Here is a 25189-nt window from a genome sequence, read left to right as displayed (position 1 = left end):
ACCCCGCGGCACCCCACAAGTGAGGCGCCTCGAGCCGACCTCTGCCCCCGTCAACACCGTCTGCGACCGATCGGAGAGATGGGAGGAGAACCACCGATAACGGTGCCTCCCACTCCCAATCCCTCCAACGGCGCAGCAGGATACCATGGTCGATGGTATCAAAAGCCGCTGAGAGGTCTAATAGGACCAGGGCAGAGGAACACCCCTATCCCTGGCCCTCCAGAGATCATCCACCAACGCGACCAAAGCCGTCTCCGTGCTGTAACCGGGCCGGAAACCGGACTGGAACGGGTCTAGATAGACAGTTTCATCCAGGTGTAAGGAAACTGATATGCCACCATACTCTCTACAACCTTCGCGCGGCGGGTTGGAGACCGGACGATAATTACCTAAAACAGCTGGGTCCAAGGCAGGCTTCTTGAGGAGGGTCTCACCACCGCCTCTTTCAAGGCGGCCGGAAGACTCCTCCACCAAGGAAGCGCCAGAATTGCCTGGAGCCAGCCTCGTGTCACCTCCTGGGTGGCCAGCACCAGCCAGGAGGGCACGGGTCCAGTAAACATGTGGTGGCATTCAACCTACCCAACAACCTGTCCATGTCCTCGGAGCCACAGGGTCAAACTCATCCCATAAAATATCACCAAGACCACCCTTGGACGCCTCCCTGGGCCACTGCAATTTTGGTCCAAACCGTCCCGGCTGAACGATTTTATCGTATAGATAACCGTTAAACTCCTCAGCACGTCCCTGCAACGGGTCATCCCGCTCCCCTGATGAAGGAGGGAACGAGTCACCAAACAGGGCGGCTGGGCGGTTATCTGCCGACGCAATGAGGGAGGAGGCGAGCAACGCCGCTTCCCTCAGTGCCACTAGGTAAGTCCTAGTATAGGACTTCACTAGTGTCCGATCAGCCTCGGAGCGGCTGGACCTCCAAGAACTCTCCAGGCGTCTTCTCCGGCGCTTCATCCCCCTCCGCTCCCCCGAGGACCCAGGGGCCCTTTGGGGCCTGCGCCGGGTCAGAGGGCGCAAAGGGACGCCACGATCTAAGGGCCCGCCGCCCGTTCCCAGGCCGCAACCAGTTCCTCAGCCGTGTCGTGAGCCAGACCCTCAGGAAATGGCCCAAGCTCCGTCCGGAACCTCTCAGGGTCCATCAGGCACCTGGGACGGAACCAATGTACTGGCTCCGTCTCCCTGCGGTGTTGAGTGGCGGTCAGAAAGTCCAGGCGAAGAAGAGAGTGATCTGACCATGACAGAGGTTCAATAACTATTTCCTTCAAATCCAGATCTCTCAGCCACTGACCAGAGATAAAAATCAGATCCAGAGTGCCACCCCCAATGTGAGTAGGGCCATCAACTACTTGAGTCAGGTCCAAGGCCGTCATGGAAGCCGTGAACTCCCGAGCAGCTGTCGATGACGAGCCGGAAGATGGCAAGTTAAAGTCCCCCATGACTAAAAGTCTGGGGGTCTCAACCGCCACCCCAGCAAGCACCTCCAGGAGCTCAGGCAGGGCAGCTGTCACGCAGCAAGGAGCCAGGTACGCGACCAGCAAGCCCATCTGACATCTATGACCCCATCTCACAAAAAGGGATTCACACCCGGCAATCTGAGGCACAGTGGTCTCCCTCGGGTCTAGACTCTCTAATCACAACCGCCACCCCACCACCCCTACCCTGGCCCTCGGCTGATGGAATGCTCGAAACCCGGCGGGCACATTTGAACAAGGGCACGCCCCTTCTGGGCCCAGCCAGGTCTCCAACGCCCATAAGGTCCGCGCACCCCTGAATAAGATCGTGAATTAGGGGGCCTTATTGGCCACGGACCGCGGCGTTGCACAACATCAGCCGAAGGCCAGGGCCCTGAGGGTCCTGACCATCCGGGAACGGGAGAAGTTTGAGGCTCGGGCGCGCGATCGCCTGCAGACATCGAGCGCGCCCCTAACACGATGTGAGCCCCACTTCCGCCATATCTGCCCCTCCCCTAACCGTGGAAATGTCACCACCCTCAACCAATGGAGCACCAACCCCCATGACCTCGGACCCACCAACCCCCGCCACGAGCATGCGCAGGAACTGGACTCCCACCCGCGGGTTTCCAACACCCGCCCTTAAATCCTCCCACCCACCCCCAACCCAAACCTATCGATTTCCTCCCCTTAAAACCCCTTTAACACTCTCCTTAAAACCCCGACAGGTTCTTCCCCTACCTGACACTACCTCCCCTTTAAAAACCCTTATTAAAAACCTATCTACAAAACCCCACAGGTTCTTTTTTCGCATGCCACCTCTGTGGGTCCCAAAACCCGTCATAGAGGCCAGCCCTCGATAATGTGGAGGGCCATTTCTGCGAGGCGGGGGCACCTCGCAGCTGCAAGAGTTCATCAGAAGAATAGCGCGTCGTAATAGAAGATAAGATCGGCAAAAGGGGTCCAAACCCGAGGGATAAAAAGATGGCAAAGATTAAAATGTTATCCAAATAGAGATTGAAATAGGCCTAAAATGATGATAAATGATGATAATACTAAACCAGCATGCTGGTAATCCCAATAAGGGCAGACCCAGAGTAAAACCACAAACAGTCCAGATGGTAGTCTGTCGAAGGTCTGAGACCAAACATCCTGGGATAGAAAAGGTGGAGAGGGGGTTACTCCAGTCATAGGCAATATCGGCTGCTGTTAAGTCTCCTGCATCTTCCAATAGGCCTAAAGGGCCAGCGACCGGCCAAGGATACCAATAAGGCCAGAAAAGGCGTAGCAGATGTTAACCGTCCAACGGGGGTCTCCAGGCAGGCAAATCCATCGCACCTCCATCGCCTTCCCGCTATCCTCCAACCACCACCACCTCCAATCCAGGATAGAACACACAATCCAGGGGTCCCTTCAAATCCAGCACCCCCTAGTGCATCCTCACCCGGTGCAGAGGCCCGGACGCTCCAAACCTCTCCTACCGAGGGGCCCAACCTCTCCCACAGGTTGAGCCTCTCCGAGAGGCTGGAGGATAGGAGAGACGCCATGGTCACAATCTGGCGGCAGGGAAAAGGCACAGACGACTTGGGCGGAAACAGATGGAACTTCTCAGTCGCTGTTGCCATCGTCCAGGTCGGAACAAAAGTCTGAACCCGAACGGCACAGCGCCACCAAGCCGATGAGATGTAAAAGTCAGATGTAAATGTAGAGGTCAGATGTGGAAAACGGGAGGCAGACTAGCTATGAAAAGCCAGGCCAAGCCAGCCAAGACCGACGCCAACCGCAGGAGCCAGCTGAAAAATTAAAAAATCGGCCGGAAAAAAACGGCCGAGGAAACGCCGAATCAACGTCCCCGCCCTCAGGCCCGAAAAAACATGGCCGCCGTAACTTCGCCGACTGCTTACCCGACCCCGTTCTCAGCAGCCGTGGGCTCAAAAGAGACCAAAAGCCTCTCTCCACGGCTGCCGCTCTGATGACAATCCAGGTCGGGGCAGCAGGCGGCTAGACCGGCGGTTTGGATAAAGCCATCCTCGGAGGGCCCCACAAACGCCGGAGCCGGATCTTCAACGCTGCGCCATCTTGCGCATGCGCAGAACCTATCGCATGCGCGATATAGGCCATTCCTGCGAGGCGGGGGCACCTCGCAGGCACAAGAGTTCACGTGCAGTGTAGCGCATAGGAAAGTGCGAATCGGCGAGGGATGCTAAGATGGTAAAATCCCAAAGTAATAGAAATGGTGAGTCTTCCAGCGGGAGTCCAGTTGGTCAAAGGACAAATGGAGTAGGAACCGGATAGCGATGACAAAACAGGAAACAGACAGGCCGACAGTCTCCATAGCATGCCTATGGGGAGCAGTTCTACAATAGATCTTACTCAGGTAGACGTGGCTAGCGGTCTGCCCAAGTCCCTAGACCAGTCCAAGCTAGTCCAATCCAGTCCAATCCACTCCATCCCGCAGATGGACATGCATGACCGCCCAGTTTAGATGACCCATGGTCCGGGATGGGGGGGGCGGAAATAAAATGGAGCAAGCCAGGCCATAAGGCCACAAAGGAAAATACGATGGAGCAAGCCAGGCCACCAGGGGCCATTCGATGACACGCGATGGAAAGATGCGACTAAACAGGCCACAAGAGGGGACAAACCTCCGCCACGGTTCCGGCCTCCTCTCCCACCGAGGCCTTACTACACCCATCCTCGGTGGGGCTGCCAAATACAGGGCGCCGTTGGACAGGCGCCTCGCGGTCCACACAGCCTCGCCGGGCGCAACCAGCGCCGATGGAACTGGCGCCGATGGAACTGGCGCCGAAGGAGCCGGCAGGCCCACCGACAGGCAAAAACGGGCCGGGATTCGCGCCAGCTGAAACCAGGCCGAATCCACACCCCGAAGCCGTCGGAGCCGTCGGAGCCAGGCCGGGATCACCGACGATCTCACGCCGCTGGAATTTGGCCAAGATCGCCGGGGTCGCCGCTGGACAGGGCTCCGCTGGGCAGGGCTCGCTGGGCTGGGCAGGGCTCCGCTGGGCAGGACTCGCTGGGCAGGGCTCCGCTGGGCAGGGCTCGCTGGGCCGCTGGGCAGGGCTCCGCTGGGCTGGGCTGGGCTGGGCAGAGCTCCGCTGGCAGGGCTCGCTGGGCTGGGCTGGGCAGGGCTCCGCTGGCAGGACTGCCGCTGGGCCGCTGGGCCGCTGGGCAGGACTCGCCGCTGGGCCGCTGGGCAGGGCTCCGCTGGGCAGGGCTCGCCGCTGGGCCGCGCTCCGCTGGGCAGGACTCGCCGCTGGGCCGCTGGGCAGAGCTCCGCTGGGCAGGGCTCCGCTCCGCTGGGCAGGGCTCCGCAGAACAAGGCAGAACAAGGCAGGGCCGTTCCACTCCGCTCCGCTGGGCTCCGCTCCGCTGGGCAAGGCAGGGCCAGAGCCGAGGCCGAAGCCCGCAACGAACAGCAGGCCTCCCTCGCCTCCATCGCGTCTTCGCTTCCTCCAAAATGGCCGCCCCCTTCCAGACCGCCACTCCGTCCCTCGGCCCGTTCTCGGCTGTCGCATGTCCGAGAGGCCACAAACCTCTCCAGCGGCAGCCAGACAGATCGAACCACACGCCGAGGGACCGGAGAAGCCTGGTGAGTCAGCCCGAAGTCTCCATTTCAGGGAAAGCCGCCATCGCCGATTCGGGCTCCTCTAAGCAGCTACCATTCTCGCGCATGCGCAGAGACAAGTCAGAGACTATTGCACTGTTTCTTCAGCTTTGACAACTTTAAGAGGCATGGACTTCAAATCCCAGAATTCCTCAGCCAGAATGAGTGGCTTTCAATTCCCAGAATTCTCTATCCATCATAAGCGGACTTCAATTCCCAGAATTCTCCATCCAGCATGAGGGGACTTCAACTCCCAGAATTCTCCATCCAGCGTGAGGGGACTTCAACTCCCAGAATTCTCCATTCAGCGTGAGGGGACTTCAACTTCCAGAATTCTCCAGCCAGCGTGAGGGGACTTCAACTCCCAGAATTCTCCAGCCAGCGAGAGGGGACTTCAACTCCCAGAATTCTCCATCCAGCGTGAGGGGACCTCAACTCCCAGAATTCTCCATCCAGCATGAGGGGACTTCAACTCCCAGAATTCTCCAGCCAGCGAGAGGGGACTTCAACTCCCAGTATTCTCCATTCAGCGTGAGGGGACTTCAACTTCCAGAATTCTCCATTCAGCGTGAGGGGACCAACTCCCAGAATTCTCCAGCCAGCGAGAGGGGACTTTAACTCCCAGTATTCTCCAGCCAGCGTGAGGAGACTTCAACTCCCAGTATTCTCCATTCAGCGTGAGGGGACTTCAACTCCCAGAATTCTCCATCCAGCGTGAGGAGACTTCAGTTCCCAGAATTCTCCATCCAGCGTGAGGAGACTTCAGTTCCCAGAATTCTCCATCCAGCGTGAGGGGACTTCAACTCCCAGAATTCTCCATCCAGCGTGAGGGGACTTCAACTCCCAGAATTCTCCATTCAGCGTGAGGGGACCAACTCCCAGAATTCTCCAGCCAGTGCGAGGGGACTTCAACTCCCAGTATTCTCCATTCAGCGTGAGGGGACCAACTCCCAGAATTCTCCATTCAGCGAGACGGAACTTCAACTCCCAGAATTCTCCATCCAGCGTGAGGGGACTTCAACTCCCAAAATTCTCCATCCAGCGTGAGGGGACTTCAACTCCCAGAATACTCCATTCAGCGCGAGGGGACTTCAACTCCCAGTATTCTCCATCCAGCGTGAGGGGACTTCAACTCCCAGAATTCTCCAGCCAGCGAGAGGGGACTTCAACTCCCAGAACTCTCCATCCAGCATGAGCAAACTTCAGTTCCCAGAATTCTCCATCCAGAATGAGCTGACTTCAACTCCCAGAATTCCTCAGCAACGATGGCTGGCTGAGGAATTGTGGGAGTTGAAGTCTACTCATGATGGATGGAGAATTCTGGGAGTTGAAGTCCACCCCTCTTAATGTTGCCAAGGTTGAGAAATATTTCTTGCAATTTAAAAGATATTTAAATACGTCAGCAGCTAATCATGACTGTTTGCTTCCCTGATATGAGTTTTATCAACAACCGCCAGAACATCACCTGCCTCGTTATTGACCAATCAAAGAGCGAGAAAGTTCCCTTAAAGCCCGCCTCCTATTTAAGATATCATCACTCCGACCAGAGCGTTTCCACGGAAGCTGTCGGTCAAACTCAAGGAAGCCAATCCGAGATCAATTACCCCGCCCACCGCCCGCCTTCCGCTCGTGTTTTGCACCCAAAGCGATGACGCGTTTTACCTAATCGCCTTAGTTTACAGAGGGGGCCGGACGAGGAAGAATCGTAGCAACCAATCAAAGCAGGGCAGGGATCTCTTTAAAGCCTGACGTATGATCACGTGAACCGAGCGATAGCCAATCGTCTTCGCAGCCGGCTCGCCCCGCCCCCTCGGCCCCTGTCCCACTCGGGTTCAAGCGGCGGCCCCTCTAAGATGTAAACAAGGCCTCGCGCTCCGACCGTTGAGAGGGTGAGGAGGGTCTCGCGCTCACCGCGGGAGGGGGGGAGGGGGGCAGAAGGAAAGAACAGCCAAAGGAAGAGCGGGAGGCATTTCATTGGCCGACTGACCCCCGAGGAGGGGGGTGGGTGGGCGAGGGGGGGAACAGCCCTAGCAATAATAAAAAAAAAACCAATAACAATGCCAAGAACCCTCCTGATTGGTGGGCAAGAAAGGGCAGCCGGGCAGCCAGAGTGTCCCCCTAGTACGGCGCGCTCTGATTGGAGGAGCGTGGCCCGAGGACGTCTCCCATTGGCGGATCGCTGGCCGCGGACGGCGAAACGTTCCAACAAGCTGGTTTTCTATTGGCGGAGGGGGCTGGTGAGCGGAGGTGAAAGGTTAAGAGAGGGGGCAGTTGCCCCTGAGGCGCCTCAGGAATGAGCTTGTTTACTGAGGATTGAATGCTGGGATTGCGAGACGGGTATGGCGATAGGGGGGAGGGGAGGCAGAACGAGGGGCGCTCCTGAGGTGCCTCCAAGGCGCTAGTCCTCAGTAAGAAGGGGCTATGATAGGTTTGGAGGAAGGCCGCCATGTCGTCCTCTCCTCCTCCTCCTCCTCCTCCTCCTCCTCTTTCACCACCATCTCCTTTCTGAACCCCAGGAGGGGCAGAGTGTGAGCGTTAGGCCAAGCTGGAGAATGCCCTGAGCTATGGGCTCCCGCAGCAGTAGCAACGCTGGCTCGGGGGGCCGGGAGAACCAAGGCAGCTGGTCTCGGAGGGACTCGGGCATCCTACGCAGCGAAGACGAGGACGACGAGGATGTGGATCTGGCCCAGGTATTGGCATATCTACTGCGCAGGTAACTCCACCTTCCCCTTGCCCCAACTCACCCAACCCCGCTTTTTAAAAAAAAATAGACTTTTTTATTGGCCAAGTGTGATTGGACACACAAAGGAATTTGTCTTTGGCCCATAGGCTCTCAGTGTACATAAAAAGACAAGATACGTTCGTCAAGAATCAGAAGGTACAACACTTAACTATAGTCATAGGGTACAAATAAGCAATCAGGAAACAATCAATATAAATAGAATAGAATTTATTGGACAAGTGTGACTGGACACACAGAATTTGTTGTGACTCTCGGTGTACATAAAAGAAAAGAAACGTTCATCAAGAATCATAAGGCACTTAATGACAGTCATAGGGTACAAATAAGCATTCATGAAACAATATCAATATAAATTGAATTGAATTTATTGGCCAAGTGTGATTGGACACACGAGGAATTTGTCTTGGTGCATACGCTCTCCGGGTACATAAAAGAAAAGATACGTTTGTCAAGAATCATAAGGCACAACACTTAATGATAGTCATAGGGTACAAATAAGCAATCAGGAAACAATCAATAAATAGAATAGAATTTATTGGCCAAGTGTGATTGGACACGCAAAGAATTTGTTGTGGTGCATAGGCTCTTGGTGTACATAAAAAGAAAAAAAATGTTCATCAATCGTAAGGCACTTAATGATAGTCATAGGGTACAAATAAGCAATTAGGAAACAATCAATATCAGTATAAGAATAGAATTGAATTTATTGGCCAAGAGCGATTGGACACACAAGGAATTTGTCTTTGGTGCATAGGCTCTCAGTGTTTATAAAAAAAAAGATCAAGAATTCTAAGGTACAACACTTGATGATATTCATAGGGAACAAATAAGCAATTGGGAAATAATCAATGTCAATATAAATTATAAGGATACAAGCAACAAAGTTACAGTCATACAGTCCTAAGTGGAAGGAGATGGGTAGTGGGAACGATGAGAAGATTAACAGAAGTGCAGATTTAGTGAATAGTTTGACAGTGTTGAGGGAATTATTTGTTTAACAGAGTGATGGCATTGGGGGGAAAAACTGTTCTAGGGTCTAGTTGTTCTGGTGTGCAGTGCTCTATAACGTCGTTTTGAGGGTAGGAGTTGAAACAGTTTATGTCCAGGATGTGAGGGATCTAAATATTTTCATAGCCCTCTTTTTGACTCGTGCAGTTTCACCAAGGCGAACATCCCGAAAGGAAACTGGACTTTCCTTGCTTGCTTTCCTTTGGAAAAAAGGAATAGGGTGCAGGTAGTCCTCGACTTAATGACCTCAATGGAGCCACCAAGATTCGGGCGGTTCAAGCAACACGTTTATGAAGGGCCCTGTTGGGATGACTTGGCGGGAAGCAGTGGTGCAGTGGCGAAGACGCTGAGTTTGTTGATCCGAAAGGTTGGCGGTTCAGCGGTTTGAATCCCTAGCGCTGCGTAATAGGGTGAGCTCCCATGACTCATCCCAGCTTCGGCCAACCTAGCAGTTTGAAAGCAGGTAAAAAATACAAGGAGAAAAAAATAGGGACTGCCTTTGGTGGGAAGGGAACAGCGTTCCATGCACCTTTGGCATTGAGTCACGCCGGCCACATGACCACGGAGACGTCTTCGGCTTTCAAACAGAGATGAGCACCACCCCCTAGAGTCGGGAACGACTAGCATGTACGTGCGAGGGGAACTTTTACCTCATTGGATGACTTCTCTTGCCACATTTGTCGAGTGAATCGCTGCGGTCATTGAACGAGTTGCCCGATCGATTAAGTGATTCTGGCTTCCTCATTGACTAGGCTTGGTTGGAAGGTCAACGCAAGGGGATCGCGTGACTCCGGGACACGGCAACCATCATACATGTGAGCCGGTCGTCGAGACTCCCCAGGTATAAATCACGTGACCGCAAGGATGGTTGCAGCGGGTCGTGGTCGTGACCATGAGCCATGAGTCGTTTTTTTCAGTGAACGGTCACTAAATAGACTGTTGTAAGTCAAGGACTATCTGTATAGGTGCTCCTTGACTTATGACAGTTTGTTTAGTGACAATTTAGAACGGCACTGAAAACAGGGACTGTTGACTGTTTTCCACCCTTACGACACCTTGCAGCATCGCTGTGGTCAACGTGATTTGCATTCAGACGTTCTGCAAAGGGTTTGTCTTTGCGGTAGTTGTGCTGTCCTGGGGTCATGTGATCACTTTTTGTGACCTTGACAAGCAAAGTCAATGGGGAAGCCAGATTCCCTTAACAACTGTGTGACTAACTGAACAATCACAGTGATTCGCTTAACAATGGCAAGAAAGGTCTTAAGACGGAGCAAAAAGTCACTCCATAAATTTCTCACTTAGCAACATCAATAGATGGCTCAATTGTGGTTGTAAGTTGAGGACTACTTGTAGAATAGTATTCTGTGTTGGCCAAGTGTGATTGGACACACAAGGAAGCTTTCTCTGGTGAAGAAGTTCTCAAGGTACATCTCAAAGGTGTGTTTTTTTTCAAGAGGAAACCGGACTTTCCAGAAAGACCAGTTGCCGCTTGGAGAAAAAAAAGCACCTTGGGACAACCATGACCTGGATGATTGAGAATCTCCATAGACACTCTCGGTATACGTGCCAGCAACAGAGTGATAATATCACAATCATAAAATCCAGTCGTCCTAAATCACAAAGATACAAAGTGATAGTCGCCAGATGCTAAATAAAAACAACCGAAATCATAAGATAACAAACCAAAAGCAGCTTTGAAGTCCACTCAGGCCGGACAGAGAATTCTGGGAGCTGACGTCCACACCTCTCAAAGTTGCCAAGGTTGAAGAAATACGGCAGTAAGAGGAGCAATTGTGAAACTTGGAGCATTCATTACATTCAAAATAGGGGAATTTACAGCACTTCACACTTGGCTCCTTGGTCCCGCGCTGGCATCTGAGCTTATTATACATACCCAGCAAATGCATGGATATTTTTGCTGTAAATTCATTCCCCTGTTGGGATTCTTCCAAATAGATTGGACAGGCTGGCTGGGGAGCAAGGCCATTGTAATCCAGTAAAAGCATAGGACATCCTGAGAGCTCAAAAACTTTTGGGAAGAGATACTTAGGCATTGTGCAAAGCACTTGCCCACCATAACTGGCTGTGTTCCCACAACGGAAGAAACGTCTTGGATGAAAAGTGAAACGTTTTCAATGAAAAAAAACAAAACCCAAGAAAGTCCAGTTGCCTTTTGGGACAACCATGACCTGGATGGTTGAGAATCTCCATAGATCAGGGGTGTCAAACTCAAAGCCTGCGGGCCAGATGCAGCCCGCGGGGTGCTTACATCCAGCCCATGGAGCTAGCCTGGTCACAGCAAAGGACCAGCCCGCAGGAGGTGCAACAAGGTGCGAGCGGGGCGCATGCAGCCCCTTCCCCTGGCCTCCGTTTTCGCTAAAAACAAACTAAACGAAAACCAAAAACCAAAGGAGAAATGTTTTCCCTTTTGCATTTGAGCGTGAGGAAGGGACAGGAAACGAGAAAGAGAAAGAGGAAAGACAAAGAAAGGAAGATGGGAAGAGAGCAAGGAAGGAAAAATAAGGAAAGAGGGGAAGGAAGAAGAAAGGAGGGAAGCAAAAAGAAGGAAAATTATAATGATAGGGAGGAAGGGTCTCAGGGAGAGCCGTCTTAGCACCTGGCCACCACAGATGCCCCCAACACAAGTCCTGTGTCATGCCCACCCCCTAGCCACCCCCACTCACCCCCATCCCTCCGAGGTCCAACAACCCTGATGTGGCCTTTAATGAAATCGAGTTTGAAACCCCTGCCGTAGACGATGGGATGCGCTCTCACCCAAAACCAATTCTGCTTCTGCTGGGTTCCATTATGGGTCATCCTCAATTTGCAACCATTCATTTAGTGACCGTTAGAAACGATGATGGCACTGAAAAAAGGGTCTTATGTCCATTTTTTTTTTCACACGACCGTTGCGGCATCCCCGGAGTCATATGATCAAAATTCAGACGCTTGGCAACCGACTCCTTATTTATGACGGTCGCAGTGCCCTGGGTCATGGGATCACGTTTTGCAACCTTCTGACAAGCGAAGTCAATGCGAGTGCCAGATTCAGTGAACAAATTGTGTTAATAACATGAGACCTGTGCGATTCAGCAGCGATTCATTTAACAGCGGTGGCAAGAAAAGTGATAAAATTTGGCAAGACCCAGTGAACAACTGGCTCGCTTAACAACAAAAATGTTAGGCTCCATTGTGGTTGAAAATCAAGGATTACCCGCATCAAATATTTTCCACTAAAGGATGTATTGAATACTCTTGGCTGAAGGGATAAAACGTATCAATCATAAAAAGAATCCATGATAGTCATCAGAATCGCGACTTAGGTTTAACTCTCACCAGAAGATAGAAATAGAATTTTATTGGCCAAGTGTGATTGGACACACAAGGAATTTGTCTTGGTGCATATGCTCTCAGTGTACATAAAAGAAAAGATACATTCATCAAGGTACAACATTAACAACACAATTGATGGTCAATATATCAATATAAATCATAAGGATTACCAGCAACAAGTTATAGTCATACAGTCATAAGTGGAAAGAGATTGGTGATGGGAACTATGAAACGATTAATAGTAGTGCAGATTCAGTAAATAGTGTGACAGTGTTGAGGGAATTATTTGTTTAGCAGAGTGATGGCCTTCGGGAAAAAACTCTTCTTGTGTCTAGTTGTTCTGGTGTGCAGTGCTCTATAGCGTCGTTTTGAGGATAGGAGTTGAAACAGTTTATGTCCAGGATGCGAGGGATCTGCAAATATTTTCACGGCCCTCTTCTTGATTCGTGCAGTATACAGGTCCTCAGTGGAAGGCAGGTTGGTAGCAATTATTTTTTCTGCAGTTCTAATTATCCTCTGAAGTCTGTGTCTTTCTTGTTGGGTTGCAGAACCGAACCAGGCAGTTATAGAGGTGCAAATGACAGACTCAATAATTCCTCTGTAGAATTGGATCATGTTTATGCCAGGCTCTCTTATTTGCAGTGGCTACGCACCTTTAAATCATCATCAATCCCTTAACATTGCTATATTTTCTTGTGAAGGAAGAATTTCTGTTTGTGCCTTTGTATCCACTCTTGCATTCAGGTTGACAGAGCGCACACTTCTAGCTACATTGGCCAGAGTAGGAGAAATTTTTAAGCATATAAAGTAGGATTTTGTCAGGAAAATATAATAATTCCTTGTGGACAGGGTGGCCTGAGTTAAGAAGAAAGACATTTGTGATTGTTTGGTGCTTCCCTCAATTGGTTCCTTTCATGATCTTGATAGTTGAAAAGATCTCCGGCCATCCTCCCTGTCTTTTCAACCTGTGATACGCAGGAATCAAAGGAGCTTGATTGGTCATGCAAATCCAAGAATCTGTTCCCATTAATTGCCTTTCTGTCAAGAAAACCTTTTGTGCGTCCAGTCCCCTGGGCATGACACTTCTGAGCATGGCTCAAAAGCAGTTTGTCCTACAAGGCACTCAATAAATTAGGATAATTCCCTCTTTCCCAATTTGCAAATCATGGGTTTATATCCCTGGAGAAAGTTGGAGATCAGCTTCCATTTTAAGTGCCCGAACTCCATGTGGAGAATAATAATATCTGTCTTGTAAACTCTTCCTCTCTACCGGAATGTAGACTTCTCTATATTCTGATAGAGAGACGTTCCCTGAGGAGGAGTCCGAAAGCTTGGAAGACTAAAACTCTGGTCCTGTTGACCATCCCAGGATTGGATTCCTGTCCTGCCTCCAAAAGCTGAAAAATTGTGCTTCATTTCTCAAAGCTGTTCTGACCCAGCCTTAGCAGAAGCAAGAAACAGATTCCTGGTCACGAAAACCCCCTCTTTATTTACTTCTTGTGAATTAATGGCATCCACCCAGCGAAAAGTCCAGGCCAGAGTCCTTCAAGGAGTTAACGGCAGTAACTCCCCCCTAGTTTGCGTCAATTGCCTGACCTTCGGACCTTCCACCGCGAGCTGAAAACGCATTTATTTATTTGAGCGGGACTGGCTTAAACTTTTTAAATTCTTAAATTTTTAATTTTAAATATTAATTTTAACTGGGGTTGTAATTTATATGAATTTTAAGGGTTTTTAGGTTTAAACATTTTAAATTTTGGCCAATTATATAATAAGTTTTTTAATTCTCTGTTTTAATTGTACACTGTTATTGGCTGTATACCGTCCTGAGTCCTTCGGGAGAAGGGCGGTATAAAAATCTAATAAATAAATAAAATAAATAAATAAAACAGACCTTATCAGTTCCTTGCGATAATTGCCAGGCCTGGAGCTCCCAGCCGCAAGGCTGCAAATTAAGTTCTGGCAAGCAGTCTTTGTGGCACAAAACACAACAAGCAAAACCTTCAGAAATACGAACAGTTGTCTCCTACGACCACCACTCCCTTTTCCTTCTCTTATTCATTCCCCAGCCACGGAGGGGCCATTCAGCGTCCCCTTGTGCTTTGCTTCCCGAGTCGACTCCTTGTCCTCCGTTGCTCACCTCTCCTAACTGCTCTGTGCATACGTGCATCTGGAACAGGCCCCAGCTGTTCTTCCTCCTCACTCATCTCAGCCTCCAAAGGCGTCTGCCTCTCTGGCGTCTGGGAAAGGTCAAACGGCCCTGGTTCTATCTCTGCGTTGCAGAGCATCCATCAGAGCCCTCCCCAGACTCCAGCACTGGTCCACATTCCTCCCCAACCTCCTCATCGTCTGCCGCCGGCTCTGCTAGCAGCTGGCGGGCCAGAACAGAAGCCTTCAGAACAGCCTTTGCTTCAGATGAAGCAGTCCCGTGGCTGCTCAGCTAAAACTATTGGAGAAGGAGAGAAAACAGGAAGCAAAAAAATGTTGCTTTTGTACCCGTGAATGTACTGTAGTCACCACCCAAACTCTATGGTTTCGAAGGATTATAACTCCTGTACTGGGGCAAATCGTTCGTGAAGCACCGGGGTTCGTAATTGCTAATGCTACTTTTTGTCTCCTTCCTGCTTTTCCCTAGGGGACAGTTTCACCTCATGCAGGGAGGGGGAACCGCCAGCGCCCGGGTGTTCCAGGCTGTTTCGGATTCCGACGACGATACTGACAATGCTTGGGAAGGACGTTTAGGAGATCAGTACAAACCCCCAGGTATCGCCAAGAAGTCCAGAGTCGTTTTCTTAACACGGATGATAGCGATGAACAAAAGTTAACAAAGGTCCAGGCTACATATCTGAGGAAAGCTTGCTATGCCAGATTAGTGTTCTGACCTAGGCTTCCCAAGAGCATGAAACTTTCTTGTCCCGACAGAAACCCCTTTTTATTATGTTACTGTGAATTCCTCTCATTCACATCCAGCAAAGTCTTTCAAGTGAAAATTTACAGTCACAGACCTTCTCTGGCTTGGGGAGCTGCCAGGCCGATATCTTCAAAACTTGGCAAGGAGTCTCAGAGAGTCACGAAACAAATTGTCTCCTGCAAACTCCCCTCCCCTCCCCTTTCGCTCCTCTTTTATTCCCTCTGGGAAGAGCCATTCATCATCCATCTGTGGCTTTACTCCTGAGTCGACCCTTGTTCTTTAGCTGTTCCCTTCATCTGGCAGCTCTGCATATGCGCACACTGGGAACAGGCTCCAGCTGTTAGTCTGCCTCACTGATGTCTGACCCCGAAGGCAGCTGATAACTGGCATACGGCCCTGGCCTCTGATGCAGAGCCCTTATCAGAGTCTGGGGACCTCACTATCCGAAGCTGCTGGCTGCTGGCGGGCCATAACAATTAGATCTCAGCATTCTGGGTGTTGTAATTGCTTTCCTTGCTCTGAAAACCCGTTGACCTTTAGCCTGTCAGGGCTGTTCGTGATCCCGAATTCTGTCGAAGACTTCAGGCACAACGCCCAACATTCAGACAATCTCAGACTTGAACTAAACTATGTAGATAGCCATAAAAACAGCAACAACATCGAAAGCTTGCCTAGGGTTATTTTATACGTGGTCTCTTTCTTTCTCTCTCTCTCTCTCTCTCTCTCTCTCTCTCTCTCTCTCTCTCTCTCTCTCTCTCTCTCTCTCTCAATCTTCTGCAGTGGATTTGGCACCAGACACCCGGGATCTGGAGCACAACGAGATTAAAACACGCATCCAGTTAGCAACGGGCCGACTCACACCAGGGCGACCCGATCGTAGCATCCCAAAGCTCCTGGGACAGGTATCCTGTTTTGCTGCTTTAAGATGCTGGAAACCAATGGGGCCGTTTTGCCTTAAACACTCAGGGTGGCGACAAGATGGAAACAATCCCCAAAGATTGCTTCTTCTTTTTTTCAAGTGGCAACTGGTCTTTCTAGTTTTTGAAGACCTTTCGCTTCTCATCCAAGAAGCTTCTTCAGCTCTGACTGGATATTGGGGGGGAAGGGAAGGATTTATACCCCTTGCAGGCAGCTTTTTGTGTCTGCGCCCCCTGAGCCGGCCCTGCTGCCAGAAAGTGACTTGGAAAGTGAGGGGGAAGGGCCGTCAGGACTTATCTCGGGAGCACCAGCTCCCCTGGCTCAGCTCCAGGAGCCAGAAGCAGGCCAGGTGGAAGAAATAATGAGGCCTCCATCCCCTGACTCTTTCCCCCCCACCAGGCCACGCCTGCAGACCCAGCTGACAGCAATCAGGCTTGGTTGAATCCTAGGTTTCGTAGGCAGGAGAGAAGGGAACAACAGAAGCAAGGGTGGGGCAGGCCTAGGAAGTGCTGAGTCATGGAGCCACACCCCACAGGATATAAAAGCGAGAGCTGGTGTGTCTCTTTGTAACAGGCAAATCCACTGATTGACTAGAGCTGAAGTTTGTGACTCACCAGCGTCGTGGAAGATAACGAGGGCTCTTGGCAAACGCTGGCTCTTTTGCCGTCAGAGCTGTTAGTGCCGGCTAATTAAGCCATCATTCGGACAGAGGCGGAGGAGGACAGAACACAGCTGGTCATTTGAAAGAGGGGTCAAAGAGGCCCATCTAGGTCAAAACTGAACAGCCCTCTCTCAACAGAAGGTGAAGGGATATGACATCATCTATCTCCAATCCACAGCACAGCCCTTTCACCAATTCTAAGAAGGCTCCACACTCATTTGCACCGCACAGGTGACCCTGATGACACCGATAAACCTTCAGGTGGCCTCAATAACCCGCTAAAACCATGATGGCGAACCTATGGCACATGTGCCCAAACTGGCACACGGAGCCGTGTCACCAGGCACGTGCAGCCTTGCTTGTTTATCTTCCGGGTTTCTGGTGCGCATGCGGGTGTGACGATCAGCTGGACTTCATGCGTGCAGCAGTGCCGAAAACTGGTGTGTGCATGCGCGCCGGCCAGCTGATTGTCGGGGGCGCATGCGCACCAGAACCCAAAAGTTCGGCTTTTCCGGAGCGCGATCCCTTTGCTCGTCTGGCAGTGCCGAAAGCCAGCCTGCGCATGTGTGCCAGCTAGCTGATCGTCGGGCGTGCATGAACGCTAAAATCCAGAAGTTCGGCTTTTCCGGAGCGCAGCCCCCGCCGAATGCACACGTGTGTACGTGGCATTTCCGCGCGACAGTGCCCAACAGTTTCACCATCACTGCGCTAAAAGAATGCAGACAACCAGCTGCCTGCAAGGTGTAGAAATCCTTCCATTCCCCTCACCAGCCAGCCAGAGCGGAAGAAGCTTCTTTGGATGAGAAGCGAATCGTCAGAGACGACTTCTGGTGTCCAGCGGCAACGGACGTCTGGAAGGCTTCTCCTGCCTCCAGTGCCCGAATCCGGCCGCCGCCGAGGCCCCCAGGGGCCAGGTGTTCCGAAAAGGACACCTGCCGCACGGACGGCTCGCCAGGGGTCTCCCAGCCGACATACAGGACTGTGGGGACCGATGCTGGCGCGTCCTAGGCTTGGCGGGGTTTGGAGGCCACAGGCCGCGGCCATTATTTTGGTCGTCGCCTGGGCGCTGTGCCAGTGACACGGGGCATTGGATTTATAACTGCAGCAGCCTGGTGGTGAACAGGAACGGAGAAGAATTGAGGAGGAGAAGGAAGGAATATCGGTGGCGTGGTGGAGTGCTCCGGTGCGGGGGTTTTCTCCCCTGCGGTTGGAAGGAGCACGAGTTATTCTGGAGAGAGGAGAACTTAAAATAAGAAGATTACGGTTTTGTGGAGCTCTGGAGAAGAGGTGATGGAGAAATTTAGGAGGGAAGGTTTGAGGCCCCTCCTTCTGGGGAACAGTGGTGGCGTCCAGCTTCCGCCTTCACTATGAGAATTTTGATGACATCACTTCCCTTGACTTCCTGGTTGACTAACTGTACTCTGGACTCGTTGCTCCTGTGAGTGCCCCCTGGTGGATCCGGAGGAAATTACAAGGATACTGTGCCTGCCTGAGGATTTTGTATTTTTTTTTTCCTTAATGGCAAAAGGTCAGAGACCAACTGCTGGAGAGATGGAGAGAATTTTGGAAAAGTTATCTAATATGGACAAGAAATTGGATGAAATAAGAGCAGAAATTGTGACTATCCAAAAGGATTTAAAGGATACTCAACAAGTTTCAGCAGAAAACAAGCAGAAAGTGGAAGGTTTGGAGGGTGAGATGCGGGCAGTGCAGAAAAGAGAGGAGACGACAGGCATGAACGCTAAAATCCAGAAGTTCGGCTTTTCCGGAGCGCAGCCCCCGCCGAATGCACACGTGTGTACGTGGCATTTCCGCGCGACAGTGCCCAACAGTTTCACCATCACTGCGCTAAAAGAATGCAGACAACCAGCTGCCTGCAAGGTGTAGAAATCCTTCCATTCCCCTCACCAGCCAGCCAGAGCGGAAGAAGCTTCTTTGGATGAGAAGCGAATCGTCTTCCAAAGGAAAACCAGAAAGTCCAGTTGCCTCTTGAAAAAACCATGACCTGGATGACGGAGAATCTCCATAGACAAGATGGGAACAGCTTCCAAAGGAGGAAGCCCATCGTTTAAAATTGGTCAACCCTAAACCTAACTTAGTTTTCTGAATTGTTTCCCTGGTAACTGGAAGAGATTGTGAGAAAGTGTAATATAATCCTCACTCCCAAAGGTTCTTTTTTTTTCCCCCCCCCCAGAAGCAAACAGGACTTTCTGGTTTTTCTTTTGAAGACGTTTCGCTTCTCCGAGAAGCTTCTTCAGCTCTGACTGGTGGGGAATGGAAGGATCCAGTCAGAATTGAAGAAGCTCCCTTGGATGAGAAACGAAACGTCGTCAAAGAAAAACCAGAAAGTCCAGTTGCCCCTTGAAAAAGAAGCACCTTTGGGACCAGGTGGATGACTTGATTGTGTACCGTCAGACCCATCTGCTGTGATCATTAAGTTTGCAGATGACAACAGCGTACAGGGAGGAGGTTCAAACACTATCCACATGGTGCTTAAAAAACTACCTCCATCTGAATATCAGCAAGACCAAGGGGATGGTGTTGGACTTCTGGAGGAAGAGGGAGGAACCTGTCCCACTTTACATTGAGGGCGGCTGGGTAAAGAAAGTTTCCGCCTTTAAATTCCTGGGAGTCCATCTCAGCAAAGACCTCGCCTGGGAAAAACAACACGATCCAGGTAGCCAGGAAGGCCCAACAGAGACTCCATTTCCTTCGGGTCTTGCGTAAAAACGGGGTGGAACAATAATTGATGACCTCCTTTTACCGGTCCAAAATACTGCATCACGGTATGGCATGCCGGTCTGACAGCCATGGGTAGAAAAAAATTACAGAGGGTGGTGAGCAAAGCACAAAACATCGTGGGCTGCCCCCTGATACCACTAGGGCTCGCTGCCTTAGAAGAGTGAGGAAACTCCTCAGGGACGACTCATCACTTCTTTACCCTCCTACCATCGGGAAGGAGATATAGAACTATAGCCAGCCGTACAAACAGGCTGAAGAAACAGTTTTTATCCGTGGGCTGTCAGACTTCTGAATGAGAAATAACTATGTGATGTGATGGACTGCAAGGGGACGCAGTGGCTTAGTGGCTAAGACGCTGAGCTTGTCGATCGAAAGGTCGGCAGTTCAGCGGTTCAAATCACTAGTGCTGCGTAACGGGGTGAGCTCCCGTTATTTGTCCCAGCTTCTGCCAACCTAAAAAATGCAAGTAGAAAAATAGGGACCACCTTTGGTGGGAAGGGAACAGCGTTCCGTGCGCCTTTGGCGTTGAGTCATGCCGGCCACATGACCACGGAGACGTCTTCGGACAGTGCTGACTCTTCGGCTTTGAAACAGAAATGAGCACCGCCCCCTAGAGTCGGGAACGACTAGCACATATGTGCGAGGGGAACCTTTACCTTTTTGCAGGACTGGCGCAATGTGTAACATGTTCACACTGGTGCAATGGGACTGGGTGTTTTGTTAACATGATTTATTGGATTTTCTGTCTTCACTGTGAGTTGTATTGCGTTGAGGGGTGTATGCACTGAGGAAGCTCAACCAATCTCATTGCGCATATGTTGTGCACTGACGACAAAGATTTGAATTTGAGAATCTCCAGAGACATATAATCATCCCTCTTTTCCTTTCCTGCAGAGAGAACGAGGCCTTTGCCATAACAGCAGTTTCTCAGCAGGGGAATGTTCGCAGATCGTGTCACAGTAAGTATCTGTGTTGTGTCTGCGCCCCCCCGAGCCGGGCCCCTGCCAGAAAGTGACTCAGAAAGTGAGGGGGAAGGGCCATCAGGACTTACCTCTAGAGCACCGGCTTCCCTGGCTCAGCTCCAGGAGCCAGAGGTAGGCCAGGTGGAGGAGATAATGAGGCCTCCGTCCCCTGACTCTTTCTCCCCCCCCAGGCCACGCCTCCAGACCCGGCTGATGGCAATCAGGCCTGGCTGGACCCTAGGTTTCGTAGGCAGGAGAGGCGGGAACAACAGAAGCAGGGGTGGGGCAGGCCTAGGAAGTGCTGAGTCATGGAGCCACACCCCACAGGATATAAAAGCAGCAAGGGCTGCTATACCACTTTGTGGCAAGCAAATCAACTGCTTAGAGGGAGAATTAGAGCTGAAGTCCTGTTTGTTCCTGGTTTCCTGGCTGACTCATCGGCATCAAGAGAAATAACAGAGACACTTGGCAGGCGCTCGCTAGTTTGCTGCCAGAGCTGATAGTTGCCGGCTAATTAAGTCATCGCTCGTGTCTCCCGGACTGCGGAGGGGGACAGATCAATCTGATAAGAGAGGTGTGTGTGTGTGTGTAAGTGTGAATTCTCAGGCAAGAATCAGACAAGTGTTTTTAGAATTCTGCCAGAATTATCTGTATGCCTCACTTTTTGCTCTTTTTTTCCCCCAGCTTCCTTCCCAATCATCTGACCGTCAAAGACACCTATTTGCAGAAAGCCTTCTGCGGCATCTATTCCCGCGATGGACAACTTTTTATGTCTGCTTGTCAAGGTAAGGCTCCCAAATGTTTTTTTTTAAAAAAAGAAAAAGATTACTGTTTTAGATTGTCTTCTTCCTTTACGGCAAGGGTATCAAATTTGATTTCATTGAAGGCTGCGTCAGGGTTGTGTTTAACCTTGGGGGCGGGGGGGGCGTGCCCAGGTAGGCCTCCGTTTTCGGCTGCGATGGCCTCCTTCAGCCCTCTTGTCAGCAAAAGTAGCATAGGAGGGCCTGTTGTGGTCCACCGGCGGCCAGTAGAGCTGGCAGCAGAGTCAGACAGTGAGGCGGTTGGTGTTGTGATCTAGGCTGCTTGAGTGATTAAGACACAGGAGTAGTCCCAAAAACCTCTTTTATTGCAACAGCTGTGAATTACGTTCATTCACAGTTGTAGCCCTAGAATAGGTCCTAACTAGTGTCCGATCAGCTTCGGAGCGACTGGACCTCCAGGTGCTCTCTAGGCGTCTTCTCCAGCGTTTCATCTCCCTCAGCCCCTCGGAGAACCAAGGGGCCGGACGAGATCTACGCCGGGTCAGAGGCCGCAAAGGCGCGACACGGTCCAGGGCCCCGGCCCGCTCCCAGGCCACGACCAGTTCCTCAGTCGTGCCGTGGGCCAGATCCTCAGGGAATGGCCCAAGCTCCGTCTGGAACCTCTCAGGGTCCATCAGGCGCCTGGGACGGAACCACCGTATAGGTTCCGTCTCCCTGCGGTGGTGAATGGCGGTTCGGAAGTCTAGGCGAAGGAGAAAATGATCCGACCATGACATTGGTTCTGTTACTAAATCATCTAATACCAGATCATTTAACCACTGTCCAGAGATATAAATCAGATCCAGCATGCCTCCCCCCGTGTGCGTAGGGCCATCATTTACTCGAATCAGGTCCAAGGCCGTCATGGAAGCCTGGAACTCCCGAGCTGCCGTCGATGACAAGCCAACTGATGGCAAGTTGAAATCCTCCTTGACTATAAGTCTGGGGGTCTCAACTGCCACAGCAGCCAGTACCTCCAACAGCTCGGGCAGGGCTGTGGTCACGCAGCAAGGAGCCAGGTACGCGATCACCAAGCCCAACTGATTCCTATAGCCCCAACGCACGCAGAGGGATTCGCAGCCGGCAATCTGAGGAACAGTGGTCTCCCTCGGCTCTAGATCTTCCTTAATAACAACCGCCACCCCCCCACCCCTACCTTGGACCCTCGGCTGATGAAATGCTCGGAAGCCTGGAGGGCACATCTCAACAAGGGGGACCCCCCCCCTCAGGGCCCAACCAGGTCTCCGTAATGCCCATAAGGTCCGCGGACCCCCCCTGAATGAGATCACAAATCAGGGGAGCCTTATTAACCACGGACCGGGCATTACATAACATCAGCCGAAGATCCAAGCTCTGAGGATCATGGCCACCCGAGGAACGGGTAGGGACTGAGGGGCCGGAGCACGTGATCGCTCTCAAACATCGAACACGTGCTCCCACAACTCGATACGGCCCCTCCCCCCGCCATATCTGCCTCTCCCACTTACCGTACAGATCGAACAGCCCTCTAAACCTGGAACGTCCTCCCCCCCTGCCTTCAGACAAGATGGCGTGATGTCGCGAACTAGCACAGGGCTGGATCCTCCCGACGGGTCCTCCCCCACCGTCAAATCCCTCCCCTTAAAAAACCCTTATTTAAAAAACTATTTAAAAAACCCCACAAATTCTTCTTGGCCACATGCCACCTCTCTGGGTCCCAAGACCCTTCGTTAAGGTAAGCCCTCGATAGCTTGGAGGGCCATTCCTGCGAGGCGGGGGAACCTCGCAGTCGTAGTAGTTCGGCAAATGAATATCTCATAGAGAAGTTGTCCATACAATTGCGGAAAAGTGTCCATTCTTAGCCGTCGGAGATGTTATCGTCGTATCCAAAAAAAAATCGCCGGGACCCACCCTTAGATGGATAACCATGTGGGTCCTAGTCCGTAGGAGTCCGTGGGACCACAAGCTAAAAAGGTCTCCCTCGAATTCCCGGTTACGCATCCTTATTTGAAACGACTCCGCTGGTGCCCTCATGCCGTCTGCCTCCTCCACTAAGCCGGCAGATCAAACCTCCGTGGGGGAAGCGCGATGTTCCAGTCCATGCAGGGAGGGGGGCGATGTTCCTACCCCCCCATTTTGACAAGCCAAGGCAAAAGTCAGCAATGGGGGAGACGCGATGTTCCAGTCCAAGCAGGGAGGGAGAAAGGGGGGAGACGCGATGTTCCAGTCCAAGCAGGGAGGGAGAAAGGGAGGGGGGGGCGATGTTCCTACCCCTCCAAGTTCTTACCCCTCCAGGTTCCGTCCCAGCAAGCACAATTAGCAGCAATCCGAAACACCCGGTATCCAGCATACCACCTTCAATGCCCTCCGTCGGTGTTCGGAAAGCCCCTTCATTGATATCCTTCCACGGCCCGAACGGCCGGAAAATCAGCTGAATCATGCCGGACGTCTTCTTCAAACCCCCCCCAACATGGCCTCCGCCATTCGCTGCTCCAAAACCTCTCCGGCTCCGTACTCGGCAGCCGAGAGTTCAATGAGGCCCCGGGACCTCACTCTCGGCGGCCGAGATGATCGTAAATACGGGACCGGAGTGCAGGCAGCTAGTGGCTGAACGGCATCACGGCCCAAGGACTTTCCGACCGCCGTCTCCATGAGGGAGCCTAGGTCAGAACAGGGCCTCGCGCAACCCTCCCAAGCTTCGTTTTCTTTGGGAGACGCACCCATAGGCGGGTCCTTGGCTGAGGCACCATGGGCAGATCCTTGGCTGATTCCAGGGGAGCCCCAGGGACCAGATCTAAGCACCCCATGGGCTGGATCCGGCCCACGGACCTTGAGTTTGACACGCCTCCTTTATGGGAACAGAATCCTGGAAGAGACAGTTAGTCCTCAGCGTTCCAAGAACAAATTTATTGGATACATCATATTGGCACAACCGGTGAAAACCGACTGTGAAAGTTCCTGCGGTTTTCACCTACCATATTATTTGGACTGTAAGATGCACTGGAATATAAGACGCACCCTAGATTTTGAAGAGGAAAACAACAACAACAAAAGTTTTTGGCCTCCGCGCATCCGGTTTTTGCCCTTCCCGGCCCCCAGGAGCATTCTGCAGGCCTCCAAACCCTCTGTGTGTCCCATTTTTGTGAAAAACGGGGCCATTTTTGGCCTCCCGAGCCCCCCATGCATCCTGTTGTTGCCCTCCCCAGCCCCCAGGACCACTCTGCAGGCCTCCCAAACCCTCTACGCCAGCGGTTCTCAACCTGTGGGTCGCGACCCCGTTGGGGGTCGAATGACGATTTGCCAGGGGTCGCCTAAGACCATCGGAAATATGGGAAGTATACTTGCGAGTCGAAGAATCGCGCTCCAAAGGTTGACTCCACAAGCCAGCTGCAGGCTCTTCAAATCGCTAGCCGAATTCGGCTTCAGGCGCGATGAATTAAAAAAGAGAGAAATCTTTGCTCTGATGTCTCCCTCTCAAGCCAGCTGCAATCACTCCCAATCGCTAGCCTAATCTGACTTCAGGCGCCATAAACTTAATAGGGGAGGAGTCTCCGCTTTAATGCCTCCCTGCTCAAGGCAATCGCAAGCAGTTCAGATCGCTAGCCAATACGGCTTCAGGCGCGATAAATTCAAAATGAAAATAATTTTACGGTTGGGGTCGCCACATCGTGGGGAATTGTATTAAAGGGGTCGCAGCACTATAAAGGTTGAGAACCACTGCTCTATTATTATTGTTGTTGTTGTTGTTGTTGTTGTTGTTGTTGTTATTATTTGCATTTATATTCTGCCCTTCTCCGAAGACTCAGGCTGGCTTACACTATGTCAAGCAATAGTCTTCATCCATTTGTATATTATATACAAAGTCAACTTATTGCCCCCAACAATCTGGGTCCTCATTTTACCTACCTTATAAAGGATGGAAGGCTGAGTCAACCTTGGGCCTGGTGGGACTTGAACCTGCAGTAATTGCAAGCAGCTGCTGTTAATAACAGACTGTCTTAGCAGTCTGAGCCATCAGAGGCCCTAATTTTTAATTTAAAAAAAAGT

The 25189-nt window shown here is 51.5% G+C and overlaps 1 protein-coding gene across 2 annotated transcripts in view; it reads left to right on the top strand.

Annotated features, from left to right (window-relative positions):
* The first annotated feature begins 6825 nt into the window (after positions 1-6825).
* Positions 6826-25189, top strand: part of DCAF11 (DDB1 and CUL4 associated factor 11) — a 33608-nt gene continuing 15244 nt past the window's right edge. The window contains exons 1-6 of one of the 2 annotated variants that reach the window (XM_058180315.1): positions 6826-6974; positions 7602-7798; positions 14805-14932; positions 15861-15982; positions 20296-20360; positions 21048-21148. In XM_058180315.1, coding sequence (XP_058036298.1) covers positions 7650-7798; positions 14805-14932; positions 15861-15982; positions 20296-20360; positions 21048-21148 — 565 coding nt within the window. In that variant the 5' untranslated portion in view covers positions 6826-6974; positions 7602-7649. Of the gene's footprint in view, positions 6975-7103; positions 7799-14804; positions 14933-15860; positions 15983-20295; positions 20361-21047; positions 21149-25189 lie in introns of those variants that run through there. The other variant, XM_058180316.1, reaches the window with a different exon arrangement.

This window comes from Ahaetulla prasina, chromosome 4 (genome assembly GCF_028640845.1).
Source record: "Ahaetulla prasina isolate Xishuangbanna chromosome 4, ASM2864084v1, whole genome shotgun sequence".
In the NCBI taxonomy this organism is placed as follows: domain Eukaryota; kingdom Metazoa; phylum Chordata; class Lepidosauria; order Squamata; family Colubridae; genus Ahaetulla; species Ahaetulla prasina.
The sequence above is the reverse complement of the archived record's forward strand: the minus strand, read 5'-3'. Positions and strand labels throughout refer to the sequence as shown.